The sequence below is a fragment of the Onychostruthus taczanowskii genome, unplaced genomic scaffold (genome assembly GCF_017590055.1).
Source record: "Onychostruthus taczanowskii isolate IOZ18803 unplaced genomic scaffold, ASM1759005v1 scaffold44, whole genome shotgun sequence".
Classification (NCBI taxonomy): Eukaryota; Metazoa; Chordata; class Aves; order Passeriformes; family Passeridae; genus Onychostruthus; species Onychostruthus taczanowskii.
This window is the reverse complement of record NW_024501903.1, coordinates 918719-943471: the sequence shown is the minus strand read 5'-3', so window position 1 is coordinate 943471 and position 24753 is coordinate 918719. Positions and strand designations below refer to the sequence as shown.

At 48.9% G+C, this 24753-nt stretch overlaps 1 protein-coding gene across 1 annotated transcript; it reads right to left on the bottom strand.

The window, feature by feature from the left end:
* Window positions 1-115: 115 nt before the first annotated feature.
* On the bottom strand, window positions 116-21676 carry LOC121341040 (alpha-2-macroglobulin-like protein 1). Its single transcript, XM_041414215.1, is given in 34 exon segments — window positions 116-156; window positions 291-393; window positions 707-775; window positions 1488-1578; window positions 1884-2008; window positions 2113-2328; window positions 2461-2675; window positions 3057-3219; window positions 3586-3660; window positions 3874-4030; window positions 4804-4885; window positions 5026-5202; window positions 6164-6247; window positions 6867-6921; window positions 7386-7507; window positions 8092-8218; window positions 8331-8556; window positions 9053-9167; window positions 9916-10000; window positions 10597-10749; window positions 10988-11137; window positions 11420-11622; window positions 11901-11982; window positions 13091-13258; window positions 13745-13854; window positions 14250-14364; window positions 14667-14778; window positions 16092-16176; window positions 16575-16746; window positions 17216-17236; window positions 19181-19233; window positions 19775-19937; window positions 20851-21034; window positions 21618-21676. Coding segments are annotated over 34 exon segments (4158 nt in total).
* Between the last annotated feature and the right edge of the window lie 3077 nt (window positions 21677-24753).

Genomic DNA, 24753 nt, shown 5'->3' with positions numbered 1-24753 from the left:
TTCCCCACTGCTTACCATTCCCCTTCCTGTCTTTGCTTATATTCCATGTTTCCTGCCCAAGACCCACCATTTCCTGATGCCACCGTTGGTGTCACATGGGAACTTGCTGCCTACCTCAACTACAGACAGCGCTGTATTCAGCCAAGGCTCGCTCCTCTGCAAAAGGAAATGAGGAAATGAGGAAGGTGATTACACATGGATGCACACAGAGAAGGCTGCATGTCTCTTCCCAGACAGAGAATCAGGAACCCTGCTCCCCACCCCCAAACAGTAGGAAATCTGCAACCCACCTGGCTGGTAGTAATCATAGATTTTGATGCCGGCTGGTTTCAGGTTCTTCACCTGAATTTCTTGTTCCAGTTGCAGAATGAAAGTCTGAGATTCATCATTCAGCTAGTGGAGATGGAAGGAAATTAGCAAGGAAGGGGAGAAAGAAGTGACAGCATCTTCACCTTCCCTGATTTGAATGTCTTCCTGCACTACATTACTCTATTCCATTAGAGATTGTGGACTTTAAAATGGAGTATTGTGTGAGGAATAGCACTATTCTAATCCAATGACAATGAAATTGGGCAAACTTCCTCTGCCCCCAATTCTACCAGTGCTCTTTTCTTACCTAGACCAGCCTCAGGCTTCTCACACAGCTCCTTGTCCTCTGACCTTTTGCTCTCACTGTGCCACACCAAATGTTTTTGTTCTCACTTACCTTCTCCAGGTAAATGTAGACCACATTAGCTTTGACTTCTATTTTCTTAACAATGGTTCTGTTCTCCAGCTAGGATAGGAAACAATAATGGAATGAAATTTGTGAGCATTTTCCTCAGGGATTCCTGACCTGAGAGAGCCAGTGTTTCAGTGGAGGGAAGGTATAGAGCTGGACTCTGCGTGGAACTGTGCATTTTTCAGTGGTTATATCCTTGCTAGTCCCTCTTGGACATCCCTTGTGAGCATCTCATGTGTGAAGTGTCACACTGACCCTGCCCAGGGCAGGGGAATCTCCCCCTCTGGAGACCAAAGGCTGTGTGGGTAGTATGTATGACTGATATGCTGCTGAGCAAATGGGTGCAGGCACCAGTAGAGATTCTTATTTCATCTCACTGAGGGTTCAACTGCGTTTAAAGACCTGCATGGGGTCTGTGATTTAATTTATGATTTAATTGGCAAACAAAAGAATCTTTTTAGCTAGAGCTAGAGTATCTCTGAGAAATCCTGTCTTAGACTTCCTGGCAAACAAATCCTGGTGTCAGAACACCCAGCAGTACACTTTGTTCCTGGCCCAAATCTAAATACTGCCAGTGGGAGGAGCTGAACCACCTCTGATCCCCCTTGTGGGGGCTGCAGGAAAACAAGAAGTTTCGGTGCAATTGCAACAGCAAAGGTCCCCTGCAAATTTAGCTACACCTGGCCTGAAATGAACAATTCTCAACAGGAATAAGCAGGCAGGATCCTTTTACCACAGCTGGGTTTTCTTTTTCCAAAGTTCTTACCAGCATTCTGGATCTGGAAGTCATGATGAATCCGGATAGCAGGGAGACCTCTATGATCACCATGTTGGATGTGACTCTGCTCCCGATATAGCTGGAAAAGAAAAAACAGACAGAGGGTCTGACTCTGTGAGGACAGTGCCCTCCCAGCCCCTCTTCCCTCCACCACCATGCCCTGAGCCAGGTGTCCCAGCTGGGACTGGGGGCATGGCAGCCACTGCTCCCTCTCACAGGAGTTAGCCAGCACCTTCCCCCTCCTAGCCTTCCACCTGTCTGATTCACCCTCTGTCCTGTTCACCCCAAGGGCCAAGTCTCTCCATCAGAGCGCTCAGACCTTCCTGGCTGCTGTCCTCGAGCTCACTCCATCTTGCTGGAGGAGGAAGCAGCCCTTGGAGTCACCTGGCGAGGATGCGGACGGTGAGGACGCGCGGATTCGCCTGGCTGCAGTTGTTCAGCTCTGTGCTGACACGCAGCGTGAAGATCACAGGGGTCCCTGGGGAACGCTCGTGGTACCTCAGCACCGTCTGCAGGGTGAGGGCCAGGAGCAGAAAACACAGGCCAGACATGATCTCGTGCAGGAGAAAAGAGGCAGAGTCCTCCTCTCTCCACGCTCATCCCACCTCCTGACCTGAGCGAAGACGCAGCTGCTGCCGTGGGCCTGCAGCAGGAACTGCCCCGGGATCTCCACCAGCGCTGCCTGCTGCACCAGCAGCCGCTGCTGGCGGCTGACCTGGAATGCCTTCCCGAAGGCCCTCTGGGACCTCACCCTCACCACTGCCTGGCCTGACGTGCTGAACGTCCTCGCTGCGTATTTGGCTAAGGCTTGCAAGGCAACAGCTGTGTCCTAGAGAGGGAGAGACGGGCGCTGCTCTGAAAGCATCAGCTGCGATGGAACTGGCTTGGCACAGGAATTCCTCAAGAGGACCTGTGCTGCCAGCCTAGGCCACAAAAGGATCCACAGGGAGCTGCTGGTTACCTGGGTGGAGGCAAAACCCCCGTAGGCATTCTGCTGCCGCGTCAGCCACGCCACAATGCCAGCTGCAGTTGTCATGTCACCGGTGTGCACCCGTGGCTTGGAGAGGTACGCCAGGAGCACGTAGGCTGTCAGCTCTATGTCCACTGACTGGGTGCCAGGCCAGAAGTCTGTGGAAGCTGGAGAGCTTGGCTTGGGGCTCCAGTGGATTTGTCCTCCTGCAGAAGGAAAAGGATTATGAAGGCTATTTAGGGAGGACAAAATTCAGGTTTCAGAGGAAACAAACCCCACAGTGCTTTCAGGGCTCCTTCAGTACATTCCCTGTACTCAGGCCAGGATTGCTTTCTTGAATTTATTCTCCAAGGCTTCACCTCGTTTTAGCTGACAGACTCCTTCCTCCTCCATCAAAGGGATCTTGAAATCCTCCAGTCTGAGGAAACTATTTCTAAGTCACTCTCACAGTTTGTGAAATACCTTACTGTATTTTCAGTCACACAATGCAGTTACTGCACAAATACAAGGAGTATCTATAAATACATATATAATTTTCTACTGCTGTAGCTGGGCACACTTTGGTCCAGAATCCCAGCAGGCAGCACCTGATTTGATGGCCTGTTCCTCCAGTTTGTACAGCAGCTCCTGGGTTGTCTCATAGTCCCCAGCCAGGGCAAAGGCATAGGCCAGCAAGGCTTCTGTGTAGATGTTGGTGATGTTGTGAACCACCTTCTGCAGGCAGCGGAGAGTAGTCTGCATCAGCTTGCCCTGTGTTGGGAGGAGACAGATGCCAAACTCTGACAGGGGTGAAAGAGGGGGCTGGGGAACTCATTCCAGGGAGCCACACATGTCTTCCCAACATAGCTCCAGAGAAACGCATTAATTTACAGACTCATCAGAAAACAGGCAGTGCAGCCTTGGTGTGCACTTGGGAGCCATTGCCACCAAGCACTACTGCATCAGGCCAGTTTCACATCGCTGGCTCTTTTGAGGAATGACTTCATCATTTGACCAAACATGGACTCATTCCCAGAAGTTCCCTCCCAGTTCATGGCCTGGAGAAGACCAGAATCACAAGCTGGCATACCCCCGTGGTGGTGCCCAGGAGGGCAGGAGGGAGCTGGGTGTGCTCACCTGCAGTGGCAGACCCATCTCCAGCAGTGCTGCAGCGACATAGGCCCCCAGAGAGACTTCATCATCCATGCTACCCTGTGAGGGGAACACATCTTTCACTCTTACAGGATGTTAAGAGGGTCCACTCCTCAGAAGGAAAAGCATTCCTGTCATGTTTTCCCTCTCTTTAGGGCTTGCACAGGTTGCAGAATGACTTTCTAGGATCCTTTGGGATCCCACAATCTTCTGCTGTCAAAAATCTCTCCAGTCATTCCCCAGCAGTGCTACCTGCCCTTGCCCACCAATTACCTTTAGGGAGGAGTGAAAAAAGTTCCCTTTGGTGGCAAAGCAGCCACTGGGGAGCTGGTTTTGCTCTAGCCAGCGGAGGGCATCCTGGATGTTCCTGTCATCCACGTAGATGTATTTTCTGGCTTGGCCAAAATTCTTGAGTACAAAAGCTGTCAACCTAGGAAGAGGATGAGTTGTAAGAAAAAGAGGCAAACAAAAAAAAGGCAGAGACAATCAGAGGTCTCCTTGTGCTTGTCCCTGAACTAGTGACATAGTGGGGGTGCAAAACAAGAGTAATTTTCGTAAAGAAAATCAACCTAAAAGTGGAAATGGTCCACAGGACCCACCCCAGTGGCTCCTCTCCCTGCCCCTGTCTGCACAGATATAATTCGTATGTACTACTTAGTGCTTTACCCAGTAATTTCACAGGTGAAAACACTCCTACTCCTTCTACTTTTACCTCTTCCACTTTATCTCCCCCAAATTACTAGAGATGATCTGGAATTCCCCAGTTCTTCCTCCCTTCCTTTCTCCATTCATCTTAGCCAAGCACCACAGGTGTAAGTTGTGCCAAGGCAGCTCCTCTCCACTCACTGAGGAGAAGGTTTTTATTGCTCTCACCTGACTTTTTTCCAGATATGTGTACCCCTCTTGCCTACCAGGTCACCAGTAGTATGACCTGGTGTTGTCTATGGGCCAACAGCAGGGGCATAGAGACAAAAAAAAGACTTTTAATTCCCTGGGACCACATATTTGCTGTTCCACTTTCCCAGAAACTCTGGTGCCCTGCCTGACTGCTTTTTCAAGCGGCTCAAGTGCCTCAGACTCTCCCTGTCAGAGTGCCTTCTGTCTCCTCCCAAAGAAGGAACATCTTGTCACCTTTCTCAGATCCATTGGGTGCTCTGACCCAGACAGGAAAAATCAGAAGTGAGGGATGTTCGCAGCGCTTACCAAGTGTTTCCTTCTCCATCCTTCTGCCCAAAGAAGCTGTAGGAGCCATCTCTGTGCTTGTAAAGAAGTTGTGTCTGATACCCTGGGGAGATGGGAACAGTGATTAATATGGCACAGCAACACAGAGGGGACAGTTCTGACAGACTGGGTGCAAGGGCAGGAGTTACTGGTGTGTTGGACTCTGGGGAAGGCAGAGGGGCACGGTGGCTCTGTTGCACTCACCATTGCGCAGGAATCCTGCTGCCCTGTCCCTGATCTCAGGGCTCAGCTGCCTCGTCTTCTCCAGGTACTGCAGCACATAGACAACGGGGGCAAACAGCACCATGTTCTGCTCCCCACAGCCGTGGGGCAGCTGCACCAGGTGGTCCAGGTTCTGCAGTGCCAATCCCATGAGGTCACCTATCCAAGGGTGTAAAAAACAAAGGAAGTGTTAATATTATTTGAGGGGCCTTTTCAGCCAGGCAGGGGGTAAGAGTGCTTTATCTCAGCAGGGGGAAAGCACTGGAGAAAGGAGGAAAGAGGAGTAAACAACTGAGTGCAAGGTGGAGAGTGGTGACTGTTTTGCCTCTTTCCAGCTTGGCATCATGACAACTCTATGGAGTCCCTGGAGATAAGTTCCCCTTATCAGCTTTTGCATTCTGAAGAGCTCTAGCTATAACACATACTGTTTGTAAAAGGCTGTCAGCAGAGCTGCACCTGCTCAGCCTGTGTCACACAGACAATCAAATGTAACAGCACTCAGGGAAAGCTTGAAATGCCAGGTCTTTAGCCAGGCCTGTTCTACCCAGCCATATGTCAAGTATCAAAATGTGAGGAAGGCAGCAGGGGTGCTAGTCAGATGGTGTGAAGGTGTCCATACATCCTGCAGCCAGTCAGAAAAGCCTTGTGTTTTTTCCTCTGTTGGGTTCTGTTGCACAGTATTCATGGCTACTTATGCCAGGCCTGGCTTCACACCAGTCTGGCCTGCAATACAAATAGATGTATTTAATGGTAGGTGTGGCCAGACCCAGTACCCTCTCCAAAGTGTTCCTTTGCAACTTGATAATGCTGAGAAAGATATCTTCTCTCAGGAGCTTCTGCTGTAGCATGGTTTTGAGCTTTACTGTTTGTATCTACACAGAAATAGCCAAGGTCCAAAGTCTCTGCTCCAAGGTCCTAGGTAGAAAAAGAAGGATTATTCTCCTGTGCAGATTACTCTTCCATTAAAGCCAAAAATCTGAAAGCCTAGTGTTTGCAGGGAATGGAAACACAGCATCCTCTCGTCTGGGCAGTTTCTTGTCAAGTGGATCCTCTGACACCAAGTTAAGCCTTGCTCTGACACAAACCAGCAGTCTGTGAGCCCACAGTAGAAATCACTTACCTGTGATGGAAATGGAAGCCCTGGCAGATGCCTTTACTACATTGTCAGGGAGGCGAAGGGCCACGGGTTCCTCAGCCACGTTTCCTGATAACAGTAGGATAAAAGGTGTAGCATGAAAAACCAAGCCAGAAGCCCCTGCCTGGAGAGACAAGAGTGGCCCAGGTAAGTGGGACACTGCCTACATCCCTCTCACACCCACTGTCCTGGTCACTGCACCGAGGTGCATTGCCTGGAAACTTTTCAGATTGGGCCATACATGAGAGCTGCTGGTGGGGCTGAGGCTCCACCAAGCTTCACTTCAGCGCAATTTACTGCACTTCAGAAGGCTCACAAGTATCACAGCTGGACATCACACCACGGAGGACATCCTGGTGAGACATGCAATGCTGCAGGGATGGGTTGGAGCACCTCTCACTAGTGACTGTGAAGCCCCAGGAACATCCAAGGGTTGCACTGTGGGAAGGAGACTACAGAGCAGGATTTTGCCACTTGTACTCAGCAGCAAATTCATGTAGGACAGCACATGTGGGAGTAATATTTCCTATTCATTCAAGGCTGATAGGAAATGAAATTTCCTGTGTGAAAAATAATTTCAAAACATTCTGTCATGAGACCTCCCACAGTTTAGCTCTACTTTCAGCTGTATTATTTCAGGCTGCAGAGCCCACTGAGGCTGTGCACATACCTTGTCTCGGACACATACCTCCTCTTGGGCACAGAAGGGAGCTGTGGGACTTCTCCACTAACACACCCTCTGGCTGCCAGGGCAGAAATATGCACGTGGGACATGGAGAAACAAAAATACACATAAAATTCCCAAATGATGACAACATTTCAGAGAAAGTTCAAGTCTGAATTCAGAGGTCAAGGACTTCACCCTCCTCCTTTTTGGCAGGTGTGCCTGCTTCACTGCTCAAAGGATCAAGAGTTAGCCCGAGGGACAGGGCTCTCTGGCCAGTAAGCACATACAAAAGCTCAGGTACAGCATGCAAAGCAGGGAAAGGTACAGGGAGAACAAAGATATGGGAATGCAGCTCAAGAAAGAGTACTGCAAGAACAGGCTTGGCTAGGTCATGGGAGAAATAAAGTGAACTAAGGCACAGCTTTGGTATACTCTTGCTGGCCAAAATCTGAGGTGATAAAACTATTCAGCCCACCTCAGGCTGCCTTCCCCCTTGGGCAGGGATATCATAGACAGAAGTGAGGCTGTTCTAGTACTGACCTGGACCAGCAAGTGTTTGGTCACTGTGTGCCTCCCCCTCAGAGCAGCTGGCAAGGGCTTCCTGCCCCCACACCGTGACATGGTGTCCAGTACCTCTGTCCTCACTGAGATGTTCAGAGTCCCTAGCAAATAAATTCAAGAGTCTTTTTCTTATACCTGTGGCCAAATGGAGTAAATTTTCTTTTCTTTTCTTTTCACCAATGGTGGCCTGAGATGCTTTGGGTTGTTGGTCTTCATGGCCTCGATGGTTTGGCCAGTAAAGGTGAGACAGCCAGTGCTGACAGCTTGTTCAGACACCCTGAGCATGATGAAACTCAGTAACATCTCACCAGCAGTGACTTCACTGCACTGCAATATGACTTACACAACAGAAGGTCCAGCAGCCCTTGGACCCCAGCATGCCCTTCCCATTGCATATGAAGCACAGGACGAGCAGTGCAAAATTCCCCCACCCACATCCACACAGCCTCCCCCTCCCCAGCTGGTCCCACAGCCCTCTCTTCAAGGGAAGGAGTTCCTGCCCTCTCTAGTGAGTCTGTCTAAGAAGAGAGAAAGAAAGCAAACATAATGGATTGCATGTTTGCACCATTAAGGACAGACTTCACGATTCAGAGGAGACCCGGCTCTGCCAACTTCTCTGGACCTCCCACACTCTTTCACTTCAGTTTTGGGGTTCCCCACCACCAGTCCCTTTTTGCTGCCATACCCAGTTGGACTGCTGTCACATTCCACAGGAAGGTCTTGGACTCCTCTGCACACAGACACTCCTTCTCCCTGCAAGTCTGACATGGCTCCACCTGGAAGTCTGAGGATTTAGCCAGGGCCACCTGGATCTGTGGGAATGGCAGATGCAGGTGAGTGACTGGGCAGCTCAGGTGCGATGGCTTGACACAATGAGCTCTAAAACTGGAGGGCAGAGGAGGCCTGTCCCACACAGTGACACACCTGTATGCACTGCTGCAGGTAGCTGAAGACAGTGGCTTTCATCAGGAAGGTCTCTCCATGGATGACAGAATATGGCAATGTCATGTCCACAAAGAAGGGCTGAACTGTTCTGAGGCTCGTGGTCGGGGCAAGGCCAAACCCCCTCCCAGCCAAGCAGAACATCTTGACTTTCCACTCTGCAGCAGCAGCAGGTGCTGTGACTGAGACATTCCTGCTGCCATTGGAGCTGAGAGGAGGAGAGAACTTGCATGAAGAGATTCATCTGCTAGTGGAGAGGGAAGGAGGTGCAATGAGGAGTGCTCATGGCCTGCTGATGGAGGTGGCACAGGTCCTCATGCTTGGATCAACTTCTGCTCTATTGCCAATGACCTATGCTCCAGTAGCTCACAGCAAAGCATTTCTCAGCAATTTTTTCCCCTAGACCCTCTTTAAACCATCAGTAAAGGCTTTATGTCCTTCTGAACAAGACACTGCCCAAGCATTCCAACTCTGTACACTCGTGGTGGTTTGGTCTGGAAGTGTACTCCTGTTCCTTAAATCTGTGTACACTTCAGTTCTGCACCTCAAAGTCTACTAGTTTGACACACTACAGATGCAGGGAAGAGCCACATAATTTGCCTTCAGGGGTCTCTTTGCACCTCTTTTACACAAACTCAAGGCAGCCAAGTCCCTATAGTAAAGGGTCATCCTTCTGTCCATTTGTAAAGTCAGGAATCACTTACCCAACAGGGTACACATTCCAGAGCCAAGTCTCAGGGAAATAGTGGTGAGATCTTCTGTGATTTGTAAATTGGGGTTGTTCCCCATTGATTCTTTGGTCTTCTGTAGAAGGCACCCCTGAAGGAAAGAGTAAGAGTGGGAGAGATGAATCTTGCCAACCACAGACAGTCTAGCAGTGGGGCTGGAGGCAAAGCAAACAGTAAGAGAGACACAGGAGAGTCTGGCAGAGGAAAACACAAGGGGCTGGACTGATTTCATGGGAGAGATTAGAAATAAAGGGAAAAGAGAGTGATAGCAGGAGAAGCAGTTTGCAGTGAGCTGATTGCAAGGTTTCCAAGACTTGGTTAGACAAAGCCCTTTCCTGACCTGACCCAGAGATTTGCTTAAGAGACTGAAAACCTCCAGAGAGCTGTTTTAACCCACACTTGTATAATTCTGTGAGTAACAGAACTGTTTGCTTGCTGCACAAAGCTCACATTCCACAGCAAGCAATGGTTTAAATACAGGCAGACACGTGAGCACCTTAGTACAGTTATCGAGTGCAAACTGAGACACAGAGGAAGAACATGAGGCTGTCTCTGTGGCTACAAATGGGGACAGAAGCTGGGTCTCAGTACAGCCTGAAGAATGGGAGTAGACACTGGGAAACAGATCCTGGGCCTTGCTTGGGTTTGTCTGTGAGGAAAGGGAGTGTCATCCTTTAGTGTCAGGGAACATCCAGGTAGTAACATTCTTTTTTATGGGGACTGGGTCACTCCTACTGAGTCTGGTGGACTGTGGCAGCAGCACCCAGTACTCCTAAGAGAGACAATATCCACCACCAACAAACCCCGAAGATCTCAGGTAGGCTCAAAGTGCAGCTCACCTATGACTGGCTTCCTATCCATCCGACGAGAGCATTGAGAGGGCTTCTTGATTACAAGGTTTGAGAAGACTTTCAGTCCCATGCTCTATTAGGAAAAGAGCAGGGGGAGGGGAGGCAGAAAAGCATTTGTGAGTGGGGAAGTCTGACTGCTGCTCTTCAAATTACTCTGGAAACCACAAGGGTCAGGACAACCCAGTGCCCAGGCAGCCCAGAGCAGCACTGGCCCAAGCAGATACAGTGCTGAGGGAGGCATGGAGGAGATCTGCCCTAAAGACACCAAGAGGTCTGCCTGAGACCTGCCCAAAATAGTGGCAAAGAGCAGCTAACAACTAAGCCATGTCAATAACCTATGGTCTAATGCTTGGGATCGCACCCTGTCTCTCTTTTCTCTAATACTGTAAGCAAACAGTACACCACCGAGGAACTCATTCCTCATTCCCATTCAAGTAAAAAAAAATGGAGTTTGGTCCAAGATTTCATCACCTTGCTTTGTGCACATGAGGAGGGAAATACAAGTATTCCTACTCAATGGGGTGTACATCTTTTGAGACAGCACACTTCAGTCAGAGCAGACAGCAGGTTCTGTCTGGGGGAGGAAAAGCCCTCTCAGACTGCCTGGGGAGGAAATACCTCTGATGCTTATAACTGCAACAGCTCTGGGAAACATCATGAGGCGATTACCCGGAAGAGGTTGAAGATGTCAGGCTGAAAGGACTGTTGTGGCCTTCCTCGTAGCAGAGATGACAAGGATTGAGGCTGCACACAGCGATCTGAATGCTCTTCTACTTGGGCAGGGTATCCACGTTGGTAGGCAGCAGGGAACAAACCATAGACCTAGGCAAACTCACAGGCAGGGAAGGATTGGGCAAGGAGCAGATACCTCCAGATGCTTCACTTCACCGTCCCCTAGCATGCACATCAGTTCCTGTGCTTCTTCCTAGGCAGGCCCTGCTCTCTCCTTCACACAGAGACCTCATTCACTGGCCTCCAGCTCCCATTGCCACAGCCCCTGCCTGACTCTGCCAGCTCACCCATCACTCCCAAGGTTTTGCCTGGTTGCATAGACACTCACCATTTGGCTGGTCAGCTCATGGTCTGGTCTGGTGAAGAACACATTTTCATCCACTGCCTGGACTGCACAGAGGGAGCCAGGCGCTGCCTGCAGCTGGAGCTGCACTGCTGACCCTGCGTGGGCTTCTTTACCTGGGAATCCTACCTTGACCTGGAGCAACACACCAGGAAAGGAATATGAAAAAGAAGGAAGTGAGGAGGATGACAGACAGATGGCACAGACCGAAAGAGGAAGACTAGCTGGAATCTCCCCTGCTCAGCCATGGCTATCAGAAGTCACTGCTGAAGCTTTCCTGGTCTCTGGGCACTGTGCTGCAGATTCCCCTTCCATCTCTGCTGCCTAGTTCTCTCTTGGAAGGATCTGAGGGTCTCCTTCCCTCAAGCCTCGTGACTCCTGCTCTTCAGCTCTCCCCCAGCCAGAAGTGAGTCTCACCTGGTTTTGGAAGCACAAGGTAACATCCAAACGGATGCTGTCAGCTGTGACCCCTCCGCTGGGGAAGATGGCGTACACCACCAAGGAAGGTGATGGAGACAAGTCGGCACTGAAGGTCAAAGGGATGGAGAATGAGCCCTTCAACACTGAAGAAGGAAAGGTAGAATATTTTCATCATGGGTCCCCCAACACCTCCTTCTGCCCTTCTTCTTTTTGTGCTATATAGTCTCAAAATGTCAAAGCAATTCATGCTGCTGCACTGTCTGCCCTCTCCATTCTCTGACCCTATGTATTCCATCCTCCAAGTCACTCTTCCCATCATTGTTTCATTTTGTCTTTTTGCCCTTTTCCACATTTGACACAATTGCTTCCTCAGCCTCCCTCTGTCCTGTTTGCTGACTGCTCCAGACCCATAGATTGAGGGAATTTGGGAGAAACTCCAGCAATTCTCATGTCCAACCTAGAAACCAACTGTTTCCACTTCTCTGCCATGACTTACTGTTCAGTTTCCCAATCTGGATATTCCTCTGGCCCCTGACAACAATTCCAGACTTGCCAGTGACCTGCAGGAGGAGGGACATGGGATGAGCAGACTGCTGTTTGCCACCAGAGTGCCTCCACACTTACCTATGTGCATCTTGCTCTCAAAAGCAAAATAAAGCCCCCAGAATTAACTGTGGGCTCAATCCAATCCCAGACCTGAGGAGATTTGCAGCTGGGAGGAGAGGCTGTAGCACAGGAGTCTCTGGTCTAGTCTGTTCAGTGAGGACAATGGATGGGTAATGGGTTCACTGCAGATTGATGAGTGATAACTAAACTGTTCTCCTCTAGCAGGCTGGCCTCCAGAACAGACCAAAATCCATTTCCACTGAGCAGCTGTTTGATAACCAGAGTGAAAAAGGGATACCCAGCCAGTATCCTCAAAGGGAGAAGAAACTTCCAGCTGCAGCCTTGGCAGAGGCTAAGAGGGTGATGGGCTACAAAGACAGAAACCTCCTCCTATCCTTGGAGGTGACTGCAGCCCCAGCCACCAGGATCACGGTGGGGCCAGGCCGAGCCCTACCAGATGTAACATTCACCCAGTCCCCTGAGAAGGTTTAGCTGTCATCCCTCCAGGGATGACTTAAATTATATCCTCAGCTTTTCCTTGAGGTCTAGTCCTGTTAGTGCAGCCTTTCCCCCCAGGTTGTCTGCTACCCTTACTCACATAATATACAAAACTTATACGGCTGGTGTCTTCTCCCAGGTCATCCCTGCTGAGTGTGAAGGTCACCTGGACATTCCGCTTCAGGCCACAAGGCAGTGTTTCCGTGGGTGGGTGTATGTCCAGGAAGCTCTTGGTTGTGACATGGAAGGGCTGCAGGTGATGGTAAGCGTTCGTGTAAGTGAAGTCAGGCCTTCGAGGAGTGCGCATGAACTCCTCCAGTGTGAACCTCCCCTGGAGGGGCACAGAGACACACAGAAATGGAGATTTTCATGCTTCAGTGCTTTGTTAGGTTGTCATCAGCTTGGTTTGGGAAAGGCTGTTGGCCTGGTGCCTTCCAGCTGGCTCTGTGCAGAGCTGTGTGACGAGCCCCGGCCTGAGCTGGCGGGGGGGCTGCAGGGCAGGAGGGGGGAGCACAGGTAGAGCTCAAGGACTCTCACTTTCCCATATGCAGAAATGGTGTTTACCTCCAGAGAGACTGATGAGCTGTTCCAGGCAGTAGTGTCGAGGTTGAATGATGCTATTCCGCTGTCATCTGTGATGTATGTTTTGATAAAGCGACGCCTCATGAACCTTATCACAAGATAAACTTTCCTGTTCTTCATACCAGTTCCATAGTGATCCTGAACCTTAATCTGGTGACAAAGAGTGAGGCAGGAAAGCCATAGTCAGATATTTCTCCCAATGTCATACCCAAAACCTTCCTATCTCTGACAAGCATAGACCTTCCTGTGCAGGTAACCTACAGACTTCAGTCTGGCCCCAAGAAGACAGGAGAACTGCACATCTCCCTCATCTCTAATGTGAAGCTGAGCATGGTTCAAATCTGTCTGCTCGAAAGAGTGTCTATAGCTAGAACATGAGGAATTTCTCTCCTAGTCTACAGCTGAGATGTCCTTGCATCCCAGCATCCCTGCTGAGACACCACTCATTGCTCTCAGCAGATGCTGGAGGTGTAAACACAACAGGGAACCTGTAGCCACACTGTCAAGCAATGAGACACAGTGCAAGGTAAACTATTCTGTCTGAGGAGCAGGAAATGCTTTAGGTCAGCTAGATTTACCAGATGGCATATTCCTTGGCAAATGACAGGGAGCAAAAATGCAAGAGAGGAAAATCACCTTTCCCCTGTACGGTACTCCAGGGATGTAATACTCATTGGGTGTCTCAAATACTGCCCTTGCAGCTGTCCTGGAGATGAGGATTTGGCTGGAGGTGTTGGTCTGCACCCCTGTTGGAATGAAGAGTGCAAGGGAAGCAGGATCAGTACCAGAGGTGACTACTGCACTGTAGTTTAATCTCACTTTGTTATTCCCAACCCCTTTTAGCAGTGTCTGCAACTTCCTCCTCAAAACCAGCATTCTTCAAGGTTTGGAGGCTGCTCCTGTGGCAGCTCCTTCTTTAGTTAAGCTGTATGCAAGCCTCTTTGTAGCCTCATGGACCCACACCACTCATTCAGCTCCCAGGCACTCCTCATCCTCCTGCTGCTGGCAGAGTAGCTCTCCATGTCCTGTGATGATCCCAGCAGCAGGGAAGAGGAGAGGGGGATGTGTGCCCTCTCTAATCCTCAAACCCCCAGGATGATTCCTCTTGGCCCTGTACTTTCCCTGCTGAGCCTCTGGGTACCTGTGCCCGTCTCCAGGAGAGAGGCTTCTGCATAAAGTTTGTTGTCTTCCTCGCTGGGAGTCAGATTGAAGATTGATGTGCTGACAGAAGGGGTGAAACACCCATTGCTTGCTGTCTGCAATGGGAATGACAGGTATTATTTGGGGCTGGGGAGAAGGGAAGGAGTCAGAAGTACAAGGATTAGTCATTCTGTCATAACTATCGACTACAACAAATAACAATGCCTCTCGTAAAACACCGGAACATGTTCCCCAGGGAGGTGGTGGATCCCCAGAAACATTCAAGGCCAGACTGGAGCAGTTCCATTCATTCAAGGTCAGACTGCTCCGAGCAGCTCATGCTGCTCACTCAGCCCTTGACACTGCATCCTGTGCAGTGCTTCTGTACTGCCCATATACCTTCCAGGATTTTACTCACAGGACCGCTGTATTCCCTACAGATGTCCTTGCTGGCATTCTGGGGCCACCTCCTTGCTTTCTGGCACAGAGTCACGTGCACGGTCCCTTGCACTGCTTTCCCAAAACTGTACCTGCAGGGAGAAGACCAGGGGAGCTTCTGGGTAGAGGCTCTGCCTGCTCTGTCCAGCACATCGCTCCACACAGGTGCCTTTTGTGACAAAGGTCTTACTGCAGCTGGCAAGCAGGCAGGCACAAATTAAAATAAAACACTTTGAGTACTTTGGGAGTGCAATAGTGTGGTCTGGCATCCAACAGATGCAGGAACAAAGGAATAGATGCAGAAACGGACAGGAGCAGACCCACACCTTCTGGAGCTCTCCCATTTCTGGGCACTTTCTCTCCTGGAACTGGAGGCAGACACAGAGAATGGACCTGATTTATCCACTCGGTGAAGATATTAGTTTGAGAGGGAAAGCAGCAGAAATGGGTGTCCCTGCAGACAGCAAATTGCAGTAATAGAGCCACAGAGTGACCTCAGATTTGCCTCTCTATGGGCTTATCTCATGATCAGGGCTCTTGTTTCCATCATCAGACCTGCTCTGCTGATTTAGATGTTTAGGTATTTCCTCTGCCTGCTTTGCTGCCTTTTCTTACTTTGACTCCTCTCTGACTTGCCCTATAGAGCAATGCTCCTGACAGTACCAGTAAAAAGATGACATCTGTGACCCACCCTGGTGATGTAGAGTGGTGTGTACTATTTACTACTACAGCCTCATGTGACCTGATTGTAACTAATGCAATTAATGAGAAATTATGTCAGATCAAATAGTGGCAAAAGAGACACCAAAAGTCTCCAGACAATGCAGCCCCAAATACAAATGAGCTCACCGGATTTTGAGTGCTTTTGAGTTCTTTGTCCTCCCTTCTTTGTGTTTATTCTTTGTGTCAGAGGTTCTGCCCTCCTTCCTACCCTCATCGGCTCATTTTTTGCTGATAACCACATAACCAAAGAAATCTATCTACTGCTTCTAAGAAGGTAATAAGTTCAGTAGCATGTAAGTGAGAAGAAAAGGTATAAACTCCTAAAGAAATGCCAGCTCCTGCTCCTTTACTTCCACATGTCTGTCCCGTATCTGGCAAGTGGTTTTCCCACAAAAGATCTTTCTATGCTGGACAGACACATCTTGCAAAGGAGGGTATCTGTTGCCCAGGGCAAGTCTCCCTATAGCTGGATGTTCTCTCCCATGTGTGGGTCAGGTACCTCTTCCCCAAGGAAGAGCCCATTAGCTTGACTCTTGAACTATTTGGGATTCTTCTAAAGGAATGGCGCTGTTTGACCCTTCTTGAGCCACCTCTCTTTGATGGATTGAAAAGACAGGAGACATGTGGAAGGAGAGACACAATTTTGATGGAATCTTTCCTTTGCCCTGAACATTCTCCTTACCTGCCACACACTTGCAGTGGGAAGGTTTTATCTGAAGCATAAATCTGAGCTGGTCCCTCAAAGAAAATATCAAACTTTTGCAACACTGGAACAAAAACATCAGAGTTAGTCTGTCAAGGGCAAAAGACTACCCAGGCACAGAATTACAAAAGGGAAGAGTATGTTCCCATAAAGGAACATATTAATGAGGCAAAAGCAAGCATTAATGAAAAACAGGGAAACCAAAGAAAGAATTCCCTTCTTTCCCCCCACAACAGTCTTGAAGAGGTCTTTAGTGTATTCTCAATCTGCCAGAAGGTACCTTCTCCAGGAATCTCCAGCAAAATCTCCCTTGTGTTCATTTCTATATTGCCAATAAATTTGTGTTCAGTCATAGCTCCCAGGCAGTAAACCCTATTTTATAATATTTGGCTTTATATTGTTATACAGACAGGCAAGCAACAAACAAGCAACTTCTTCCATCCCTTTCTTTATTCTCCTTACCACGCTCCTCCACCTTAAAGGTACTAGACTGGACTGAGCTGGACTTAAAGGACTGGGCACTGATGGTGTAAGTCCCCAGGGAGAGTTCATCAGCTAAGTGGAAAGAGAGATCTGCAACGCCCTGTTTTGGTCTCACATCCAGCCACTGGCCAATGCGGTTTTGGTTCGGGTCCTGCGGTGCAAGGGAAGGAAAATAGAGGCAGGCATCAGCAATGATGGCTATTCTCTACCCAGAGCCCACTGGATTCAAAGGCAAATCAGACATTCCAGAGGCTTTCACAGGTTCCTGCTGGTTTTAGCCCAGATGGTGATGCTGGAGCACCAACAGAGGTCAACCCGACCCACCAAGGTTTATTCTGCTCTGCACAGCCACAGAAGAGGTTCTGACATTTAGACTCTCCAGTCTCCAGTAAAGATGAACTATAAAAATTAGCTAAAGCTGGGCCTAAATTCCTGAATGTAGAAATGGATCAAGTCAAATCATTTTTATCATCAAGTCTTGTTAACAGGAAGCATTGGGACAGTGAATGTGGATGCATAGAGCCTAAGAAAAGCAACTTGAACCAGTAAGGCAGCATCCAAGGTACTATCCATACTGAAATACCTTTCCTCATAACACCTGAGGAGTCTGGAACACCCACCTGGATTTCCACCACGGAGTACTGCAAAGCAAACAGACAGCACTGTCACAAACTGGCATGACACAGCAACCTGCATACAAATTTCTCTTACCCACCCAGCCCCTGTACTATGACAAACATTATCATACAAGAGGCTTGATCCTGCTGAAAGCAGAACAACTGCTTTGAAATAGTAAGGAATAGTAAAAATCTCTGCTATTCTTCAGATTTCCTTTTTGATCCCTGAATATTTAAGATGCATTTTGATAGGTATTTGACAAAAATAAAAGCTAGAATTTGCTCTAATAAAATGGGGAAGAGTAGGAAGACTCTCAAATACCATCATCCCAAGGTCACAAATATTAAATGGCCCCAGTTTTGTAACATATATCCCAATAATTAGCAAAACTGCATCACCTATCAGAAAATCTTCCTTTAAAATCCCTGGCATAGGGGGCAAGGCTGAAAGTTATGCATTAATGCTGACTGCAGCTGACAGTAACAGGGAGGGACAAAAGAGGACACATTTCAGCCCTTCTAGGCCCATTAATTCTCTGTTTGTTCTTTTATCACTGCATCTATCATCTAGGAGGCAGTGTTGGTGAAAAGCCTCTAATATGGGATCACAGCACATAAAGAGGTAGGAGCAGGGCTTGGGAGAGTAACCAGACTGTAAACATGCAATTGACGTGTAATTCACATTATTCATCATTCTAAGCTTTCATACAAGCTATCAGAGGCAGCTCTGTTTTCACTGAAATTAAAAAAAACAGTGCAGGTTAACCCACTGTTGAACAGCACCCATATTAACTTCAATTCATCTGTTTTACAAACTAGGTATTATGGCTTCAGTGCTGCAGTGCACTCAAGCCTTTATAATAGCTTTGGCTAAACACAATCTCTTTGAATTTTCATCACAGCATAATTAACAGTTACAATGTTAATTTGTTTGTACTCACACATAGACATCAAGCATTTACAGTCAAATATGTACATGAACCAATTGCAGGCATGGAAGCAAATGTATTGTTTATACTTAATTATCTTATTAATATAAGATATGTGCCTTCCTTTTGGGGAGAAGAAAAGACTGTTTGATTCTAGGACCTCACCAATAGCCCAAGAAAGAATAAATTAAGTCAGCAATAAAGAAGCTGGAAGGATCTTTCCCTTTATTTTAGTCTGGAAGGATTTGGTCCAGCTCCCCTAATGTGTGCCCTTCAGTATTTTAATTGTCATGGCATGAATTCCTGTTGGCTGTCCCTAAATTGCTTGAGGACTGAGGAGTGAAATAGCTATAGCTGCTGGCTGCAGATATAATTGCTTACTGAAGAATGGCACTAGCCTTGCAGTTTCCTGGCCACCACATATGTAAGTCTCTGGCAACTTCTCACCCCCTTGACACGGGGACAATGAGCTGCTGCCAGCAGCAAGTCAGTACAATTTGGTTGTACTGTTTTCTCTCTTCTTTTTATGATCACTTCTGTGTATCCTTCCCCATATTAATTAATTTTTCTTAAAATGTTGCAGCTTGCTTCTGGCTCTCCTGTCACCCTCAGGTGCCGCACACTGCACAAATCACTGAGCTTTGCAGAGCTGTAGGAGGGAATCTTCGAGTCTGGTGATGACTGTACACAACTTTGTCTGATAATTATGCCCATGACCAGCAACCCACAGACTGGTCCCCAGAAGCTCTGCCTGCTTTTTTGGCAAGGGCAGGTGCACTCAGGTGACTCAGCTAGCTGGGAATGCTGGCACGCTCCCCAGACACCATCCAAGCCTCCCATCAACCAGCAGCCATCCTATGACAGCAACAGCAGAGCCATCAGCCAACAGGAATTGTTGTTCAAATTTGGTTTACTCGAGGGTTGGCATTGGCACCCTGGGTGCTGGGACTGTCCCAGCCTCCCTGGCATGGGGTTGGTAGAGGAAGCAGAACCACCTGAAGCCTGGAGACTTCCTTGCCTCCACTTAGACAGGCTTTACCTTGCTGTTAACAGGAACAAAATCTTCAGTGAGCGTCACAATCCTGAACTTCACTGGAGGGAGAAAATGGTGTAAAGTACATTACAGACCGAGTACTCATGGGAACCAACTTGCCTCCCACTTGTCTCACCCCAGACCCACAGCCCCACACCCAGATCCAGTGGCAACCCCATTCCTGCCCTGCAGCCCCTCTCACCCTTTGCTCAGCCCCACTCTCCTCTGCTTGCCCCAAACACGTGGCGGCAGCAGAGCTGCTTCACAATTTGGGGTTTTCCCATGGACTACAGCCAGGGTTATCCTTACATTTCCTTATCTGCACTGTAGGCAGACCAGTCCCACCTGGCCCTGGCCAAGAAGACCATGTTCAGGTCTGCTCCCTTTTCCAAGCCAGCCCTGCTCCTAGAGCATGTCAGGCCTCCCCTGCCAGGCTCCTCCTGCTGCCAAAACTTGGGATCCCTGACTGCAGCTCTCCCCTCTGTCCCATGGAGGCCACATAGCACAAAGCGCTCAGCGCTCCACTGACAGGAAAATTGGGAGCAAAGCCTGGGAGGGTCAAGGCAGGGCCACTGTCAGGGTGCTCTGTGCATTGCTCACCTGTCTGTCCTGGATTATAGATGGGCTTATCCACCTGAATGAAAGTGCCTGTTCCAGCCCTGCGGATCAGGACTTTTTTCTCTTCACTTGCACTGAAGTAGTGGCCATTGGAGATGTGCAGGTGCACAGTGGCCACCTCCTGGCTGCCTGCAGGTCGGGGCACCTGGGACAAAAAACAGGAGAGCCACTAGGTTAGCAGGCATCAGAGCAGTGCTCTTCTCACTTCAGCTGCACTGCAAGGCCAGGCTCTTTGCCATCTTACTCTGGAGCCCAGCATAGGCTGTCCCCTCAGTGGCCAAAGGCTGTGTCTGTGGAAGCACGGGGAGCAATGCTTAGCAGCTGGGATAGATCTTGGACAAGAGAAAAAGGAGTCTGTTCTGACACAGAAATTGTGTTTACTACTTCATGGTTCCACTGTAAGAACCTGCATGGAGCAAGATGGAGGAGACTTAAGGAAAGAAAAGGTCTGTGGTGAAGAGAATTCCATTTCCTAGAGTGTGAGGGTCACAGAGACTGAAATCCCCTCTTATTATCAGTACAAACTAAGGAAATAAGGATCATGAGTCTGGCAAATAAGAAAGATTTATGCTGAGCTTGTGTGTACACCCTCCCATGTCTTTCCTAGTCCTCCAGGACATTTTCAAGCCCAGAAAGAAAAGCTTGGAAAGAAGCACACATGAGGGAAGCTGTGTGAGATGAGAGGTCTGACTCTTTCTGCATCACAGATTCACAAACAACACGCTGTGACAGTGCATCCTCCTCAGGGGAAAGAATGAGCTGCACGACTGCCATTTGGGTGCTTCTAAGCTATCCCCCCTCCTCAGACCTTTGCTGCCAGGCCAGGCAGCCTTTCCTCAGTGTGCCAAAAGGATATCCCACAGGAAGAGTGCCATGCAGACAGACAAAAACAAGGAGCAAAGCCACCAGACTGCCACTAATTCCTTCCCCAATTTTGCATTCACTCCTTTCCATGCCCTCTTATCTTCTGTCTTCCTCATTCTCTCTTTCTTTGGTGAGAGGCAAATGAGCACTTTGTGAGCTGCCAGCTAGGGGTCCCTGCCAAGAACAACTCTGACCTGAAATCTGGTGCACTCGAAGATCCAATCGTTCCGGACGACCTTGCGGTAGAGGCTGAGGTTGCCAGATGGGTGCACAAGGGTTAAGGCCACACGAATAGGCTTTTCTACCCCACGAAGGTCCAAGCATGCCCTCTGGGATGAGGGGTAGGGCAAGGCAGCTGGAATGATGATCAGGTACCTCCTGCAGTGGGGGAACAAGATATCATCATATCCCAGGAGCCCTCTCGCCCACTCTTGGCACTAAAAGGCTGGCCTGAGGAAACAGGAGAGCTTGCCATCTCTCCGAGGCTAGGAGGTGCTGCTCTGCTGGAGAGACTGGGACAGATTGCCAGAGTGAGAACCTTGCACAGGGGGGTGGAAGGTATAGAGTTCATTTCAGATAAATACAAGACAAATACTTTAAGGTGACAGGACAGAATTTGCCCTTCTTGCTTTGACATGGCTCCTCAGCTACCCTGACAGCAGATTGGCTCCTGCTTATCCATCCCCTGCCTTGCAGCCCTTTTCATTTGCCCTTCACTTTATCCTACACCTTTCCCTTCATCCCACCTCATACTGCACTTCCTCACTCTTGTTCCCACCACCAGTGCTCACCTAGTTCTTGTACTGCAGTGATATCCATGACAGAGAGTCCCACCTTCAGGAGGGTTCTGAACCCCATGTCCTTCCAGGAGGTGACACACAGGGTACCACACTCTCCCTGCTATCTTGGCCCCTCCCTCAGCATTCTTATCAATCATTAGATTTTTTTAAATGGCACTTACGGTTGTGCCACTATCCCCAGGGGGTAGAGCAGGCAGCTCAGGAGGAAGGGAGTCCACATTTTCATGGGAGAACCCCAGAGGGGTGGATTCCTTGGAAGGGCTGCTCAGGAGAGAAAGTAGGGTGCTGCTCCTCTCCTTCCAAAGTCTCCAGGACACCGGCAGTTGTTGCTGTTTCTCCCAGGAAGCAGACACGAAGCCCCAAGGTTTCCTTCCCTCCACCTCTTCCCTGCATTTATAGCGCTGCAGGCACAGGGTTGTACTGTCCAGGATGTTCCCCAGCCAATCCAAGTCCTTTTGGACTCCGGCCTCACTGTTCTCCCACTCCCCTGTGGATGGACCAGCGTCATTCAGACAAATGTGCCTTTTATTTTGCCAACCAGCAGCCTGTTTCCTGGTCACTGCACTGCCCCTGCTCCCTGGGCCAGTTGCAGCCCCAGTCCCATTGTTTTGCCTCGGCTGGATTGTCCCATGACCCCTTGGCATGTGCACCCAGCTGGAGCTCACTGTGAACTCTTGTGGTCATACTGTCCTCAGGGTTTCTGAGTCTGTAGCACCCCAGGCAGGTCTCAGTCCTGAAATGGAGACCAGGCTTTGTACAAATTCAGTGTATTTGCATAGCTCACTGCTCCTTCACAGAGGAGGAAAGCAAAGGGAGCAAGCAGAGCTGGAGTCCTCACCTTGCCTCTACCCTACAGATATTTCAGTTTGAAGAGAAAATTGAACAGCTGCAACTCACCCCAGCTGTATCACATTGCTCTATGCTCCAGTTCAAGGCCAACCTACTCACACCCTCACCAGTGGAGGAAATGAGGGCTAAACATTGGTCAGGCAGGTCAAAATCTGCATGCTGAAGTCCTACAGGGTCTTGCCTAGCTACCAAAAGGCTGTGCTCAAGCCCTAGGTAATAGGAACACACACTGTCTGGTTTGGGGCCTTCTTTCCACATGCTAATTTTATATGTTAGTTGACTGATTGTACTGAACTCTTCCCTGAGTATCTTACCATAATTGAAAAGAGAATGTGGTTCTTGAAATTACTCATTCTCAAAATAAGGAGTTTTTCAATTTTTGTATCAAGGTATTTTCATATCAAAATGTACCACTAACTTACTCTTCAGTAACAAACTGAGCTCTTAAACATGTAGGGCCTAGTAATATTTTCCCTTGCTTTAGTACAGACTGATCATAGCAAGGAAACTAGGTTTTGGGGCTTTCTTTTACCTACTCATGCACACACAGGTAATGGGCAGATACAACCCCTCTCTCTCTCTTCCCTCTCCGTGGGCTTTGCTCAGGTCAGAGCTGCTGGTGCCAGCAGTTGGGGAAAATGCATAAATGCACCTGGACAAACAAGCAAACAGGAACCGGAGCAAGGATGTGAATCATTCTGACACTGAGCTGCCCTTCATTTCTTTCCATGGGTCTCAAAAAGTACAGGCAGTGCCTGTTGAACAATCCCAGCTGGCATTTGTTTGTTCACAGTAGATCCACAGCAGTTCCAGGGGACAGCCAGATCCCTCATAACAGCACAGGGGCTCACAATGGCAAAGGTATTGAGAGTCCTGACTCCTACTGACTCTCTGTTTTGTGAGAGCAGACGTGTAAACACTTCTGAAGTTCTGGGCTTGGCACTGATTGCAAAGCTACCCCTGAGCACCCAATCCAGTCTAGCTCCCAGTGAAACAGAATTAAATAAAAGTAGGAGCGACAAAAACAAAGTGGAGGCAGGAGGAACCGGGGAAGGGAGCACCTCTTAGCAGGGCTCTGCACCCCCTAGGGCTCAGTGACAGGGCACACAGTGCCTGGGTGCTGTCCTCTGCTAAGATCTTTCCCCAGCCCACAGATCCATTCAGCAGCTGGCCCAGAGACAGGCAAGAGGGCACATCCATAGTGGATCTGTGTCCCTGGAAGCCAGCAGTTCTCAGTGCTGAAGCAGTGAGCTGACCACAAGCTAAATGGAAGGATGCACACCACCAAGCTCCAGCCTGAATCACCACAACCCCTCGATTTTGTGAAAGATTAAAAAAAAATTACTGGGATGTTTGACAGCTGCTGCTATAAGCAGAGAAGAGGACGTTTAAGCCGGAGAGATAAATAATAAATATATGTGTTTTGTAGAAAAGTGGTTTTCTCCCTGTCTAAATTCTCTTGGAAGACAGCCACCTCCTTCCAAATGCTCTCCAGTACCCATATATCACAGGTACAACTGTTTAAATGTCATAAAGAACATTTTAAAGGACACAGAAGAGTTGTTAAGAAAGTGGAATAGAAAGTACAATGGATATTGAGTCAGAAGTGACACTGTGTAATTTTTACCCAGAGTGTGTGTACACACAGGCATAGGAGTAGCAAGGGAATGTGTGTGACCTCCTTGTCCAAGGGGCCTTTTCCACTTAGCTTTGGAGTTCTTCATTCTCCAAACATCCCCCCCCAAAAAAAACCCAACTGGGAACAAGAAGTGGGAATGACTGGGAACATGCTAGGGGTGATTGGAAACATCTGGGCTTATACTGGGACCAACTGGGATCATACTGGAGGTGACTGGGATCATACTGGCAGTGAGCGCCGCTACACTGAGGCTGACTGGGAGTGGTTGGGAGCAAATGGGATCATACTGGGAATATGCTGGAAGGAACTGGGGTACACTGGGAGATACTGGGAGGGACTGCAACAAAAGTGAGGGTGAAAGAGTGCAGTTGGAGCCATGTGGAGCACAACTGGTTCATACTGGCAGTGACTGGGAGCACACTGGGCTCATATTTGGATCACACTGGGAGTGACTGGACTAACAGCATGAGCTATCCCCCATGGTGTCAGCAAGAGGTAGGCTGGATTCCTGTGTGTGTACAACCACCACAGAAGTTGTATTCCCTATAAACCTCTGTGATGGGCATTTTTCTCAGACCTGTGTTTTGCTAAGCTCTGCAAAACAGATGATAAGGACGTGGTGGCATTGGCAGTGGTAGGTGGAGTTCCTCCCTCTCTGCAAGACTCCAAGCTCCAGGCAGTGTACTCCCCAAATACCAGTAACAGCTGTAGGCCTGACTGGCTCCAGTTCTGCTTTTTGATACCAGCAAGGAAAGAATTTGCCAGTGGTAAAGACAAGGGAGAGAGAAGACGTTTGCAAAGAAAGTAGA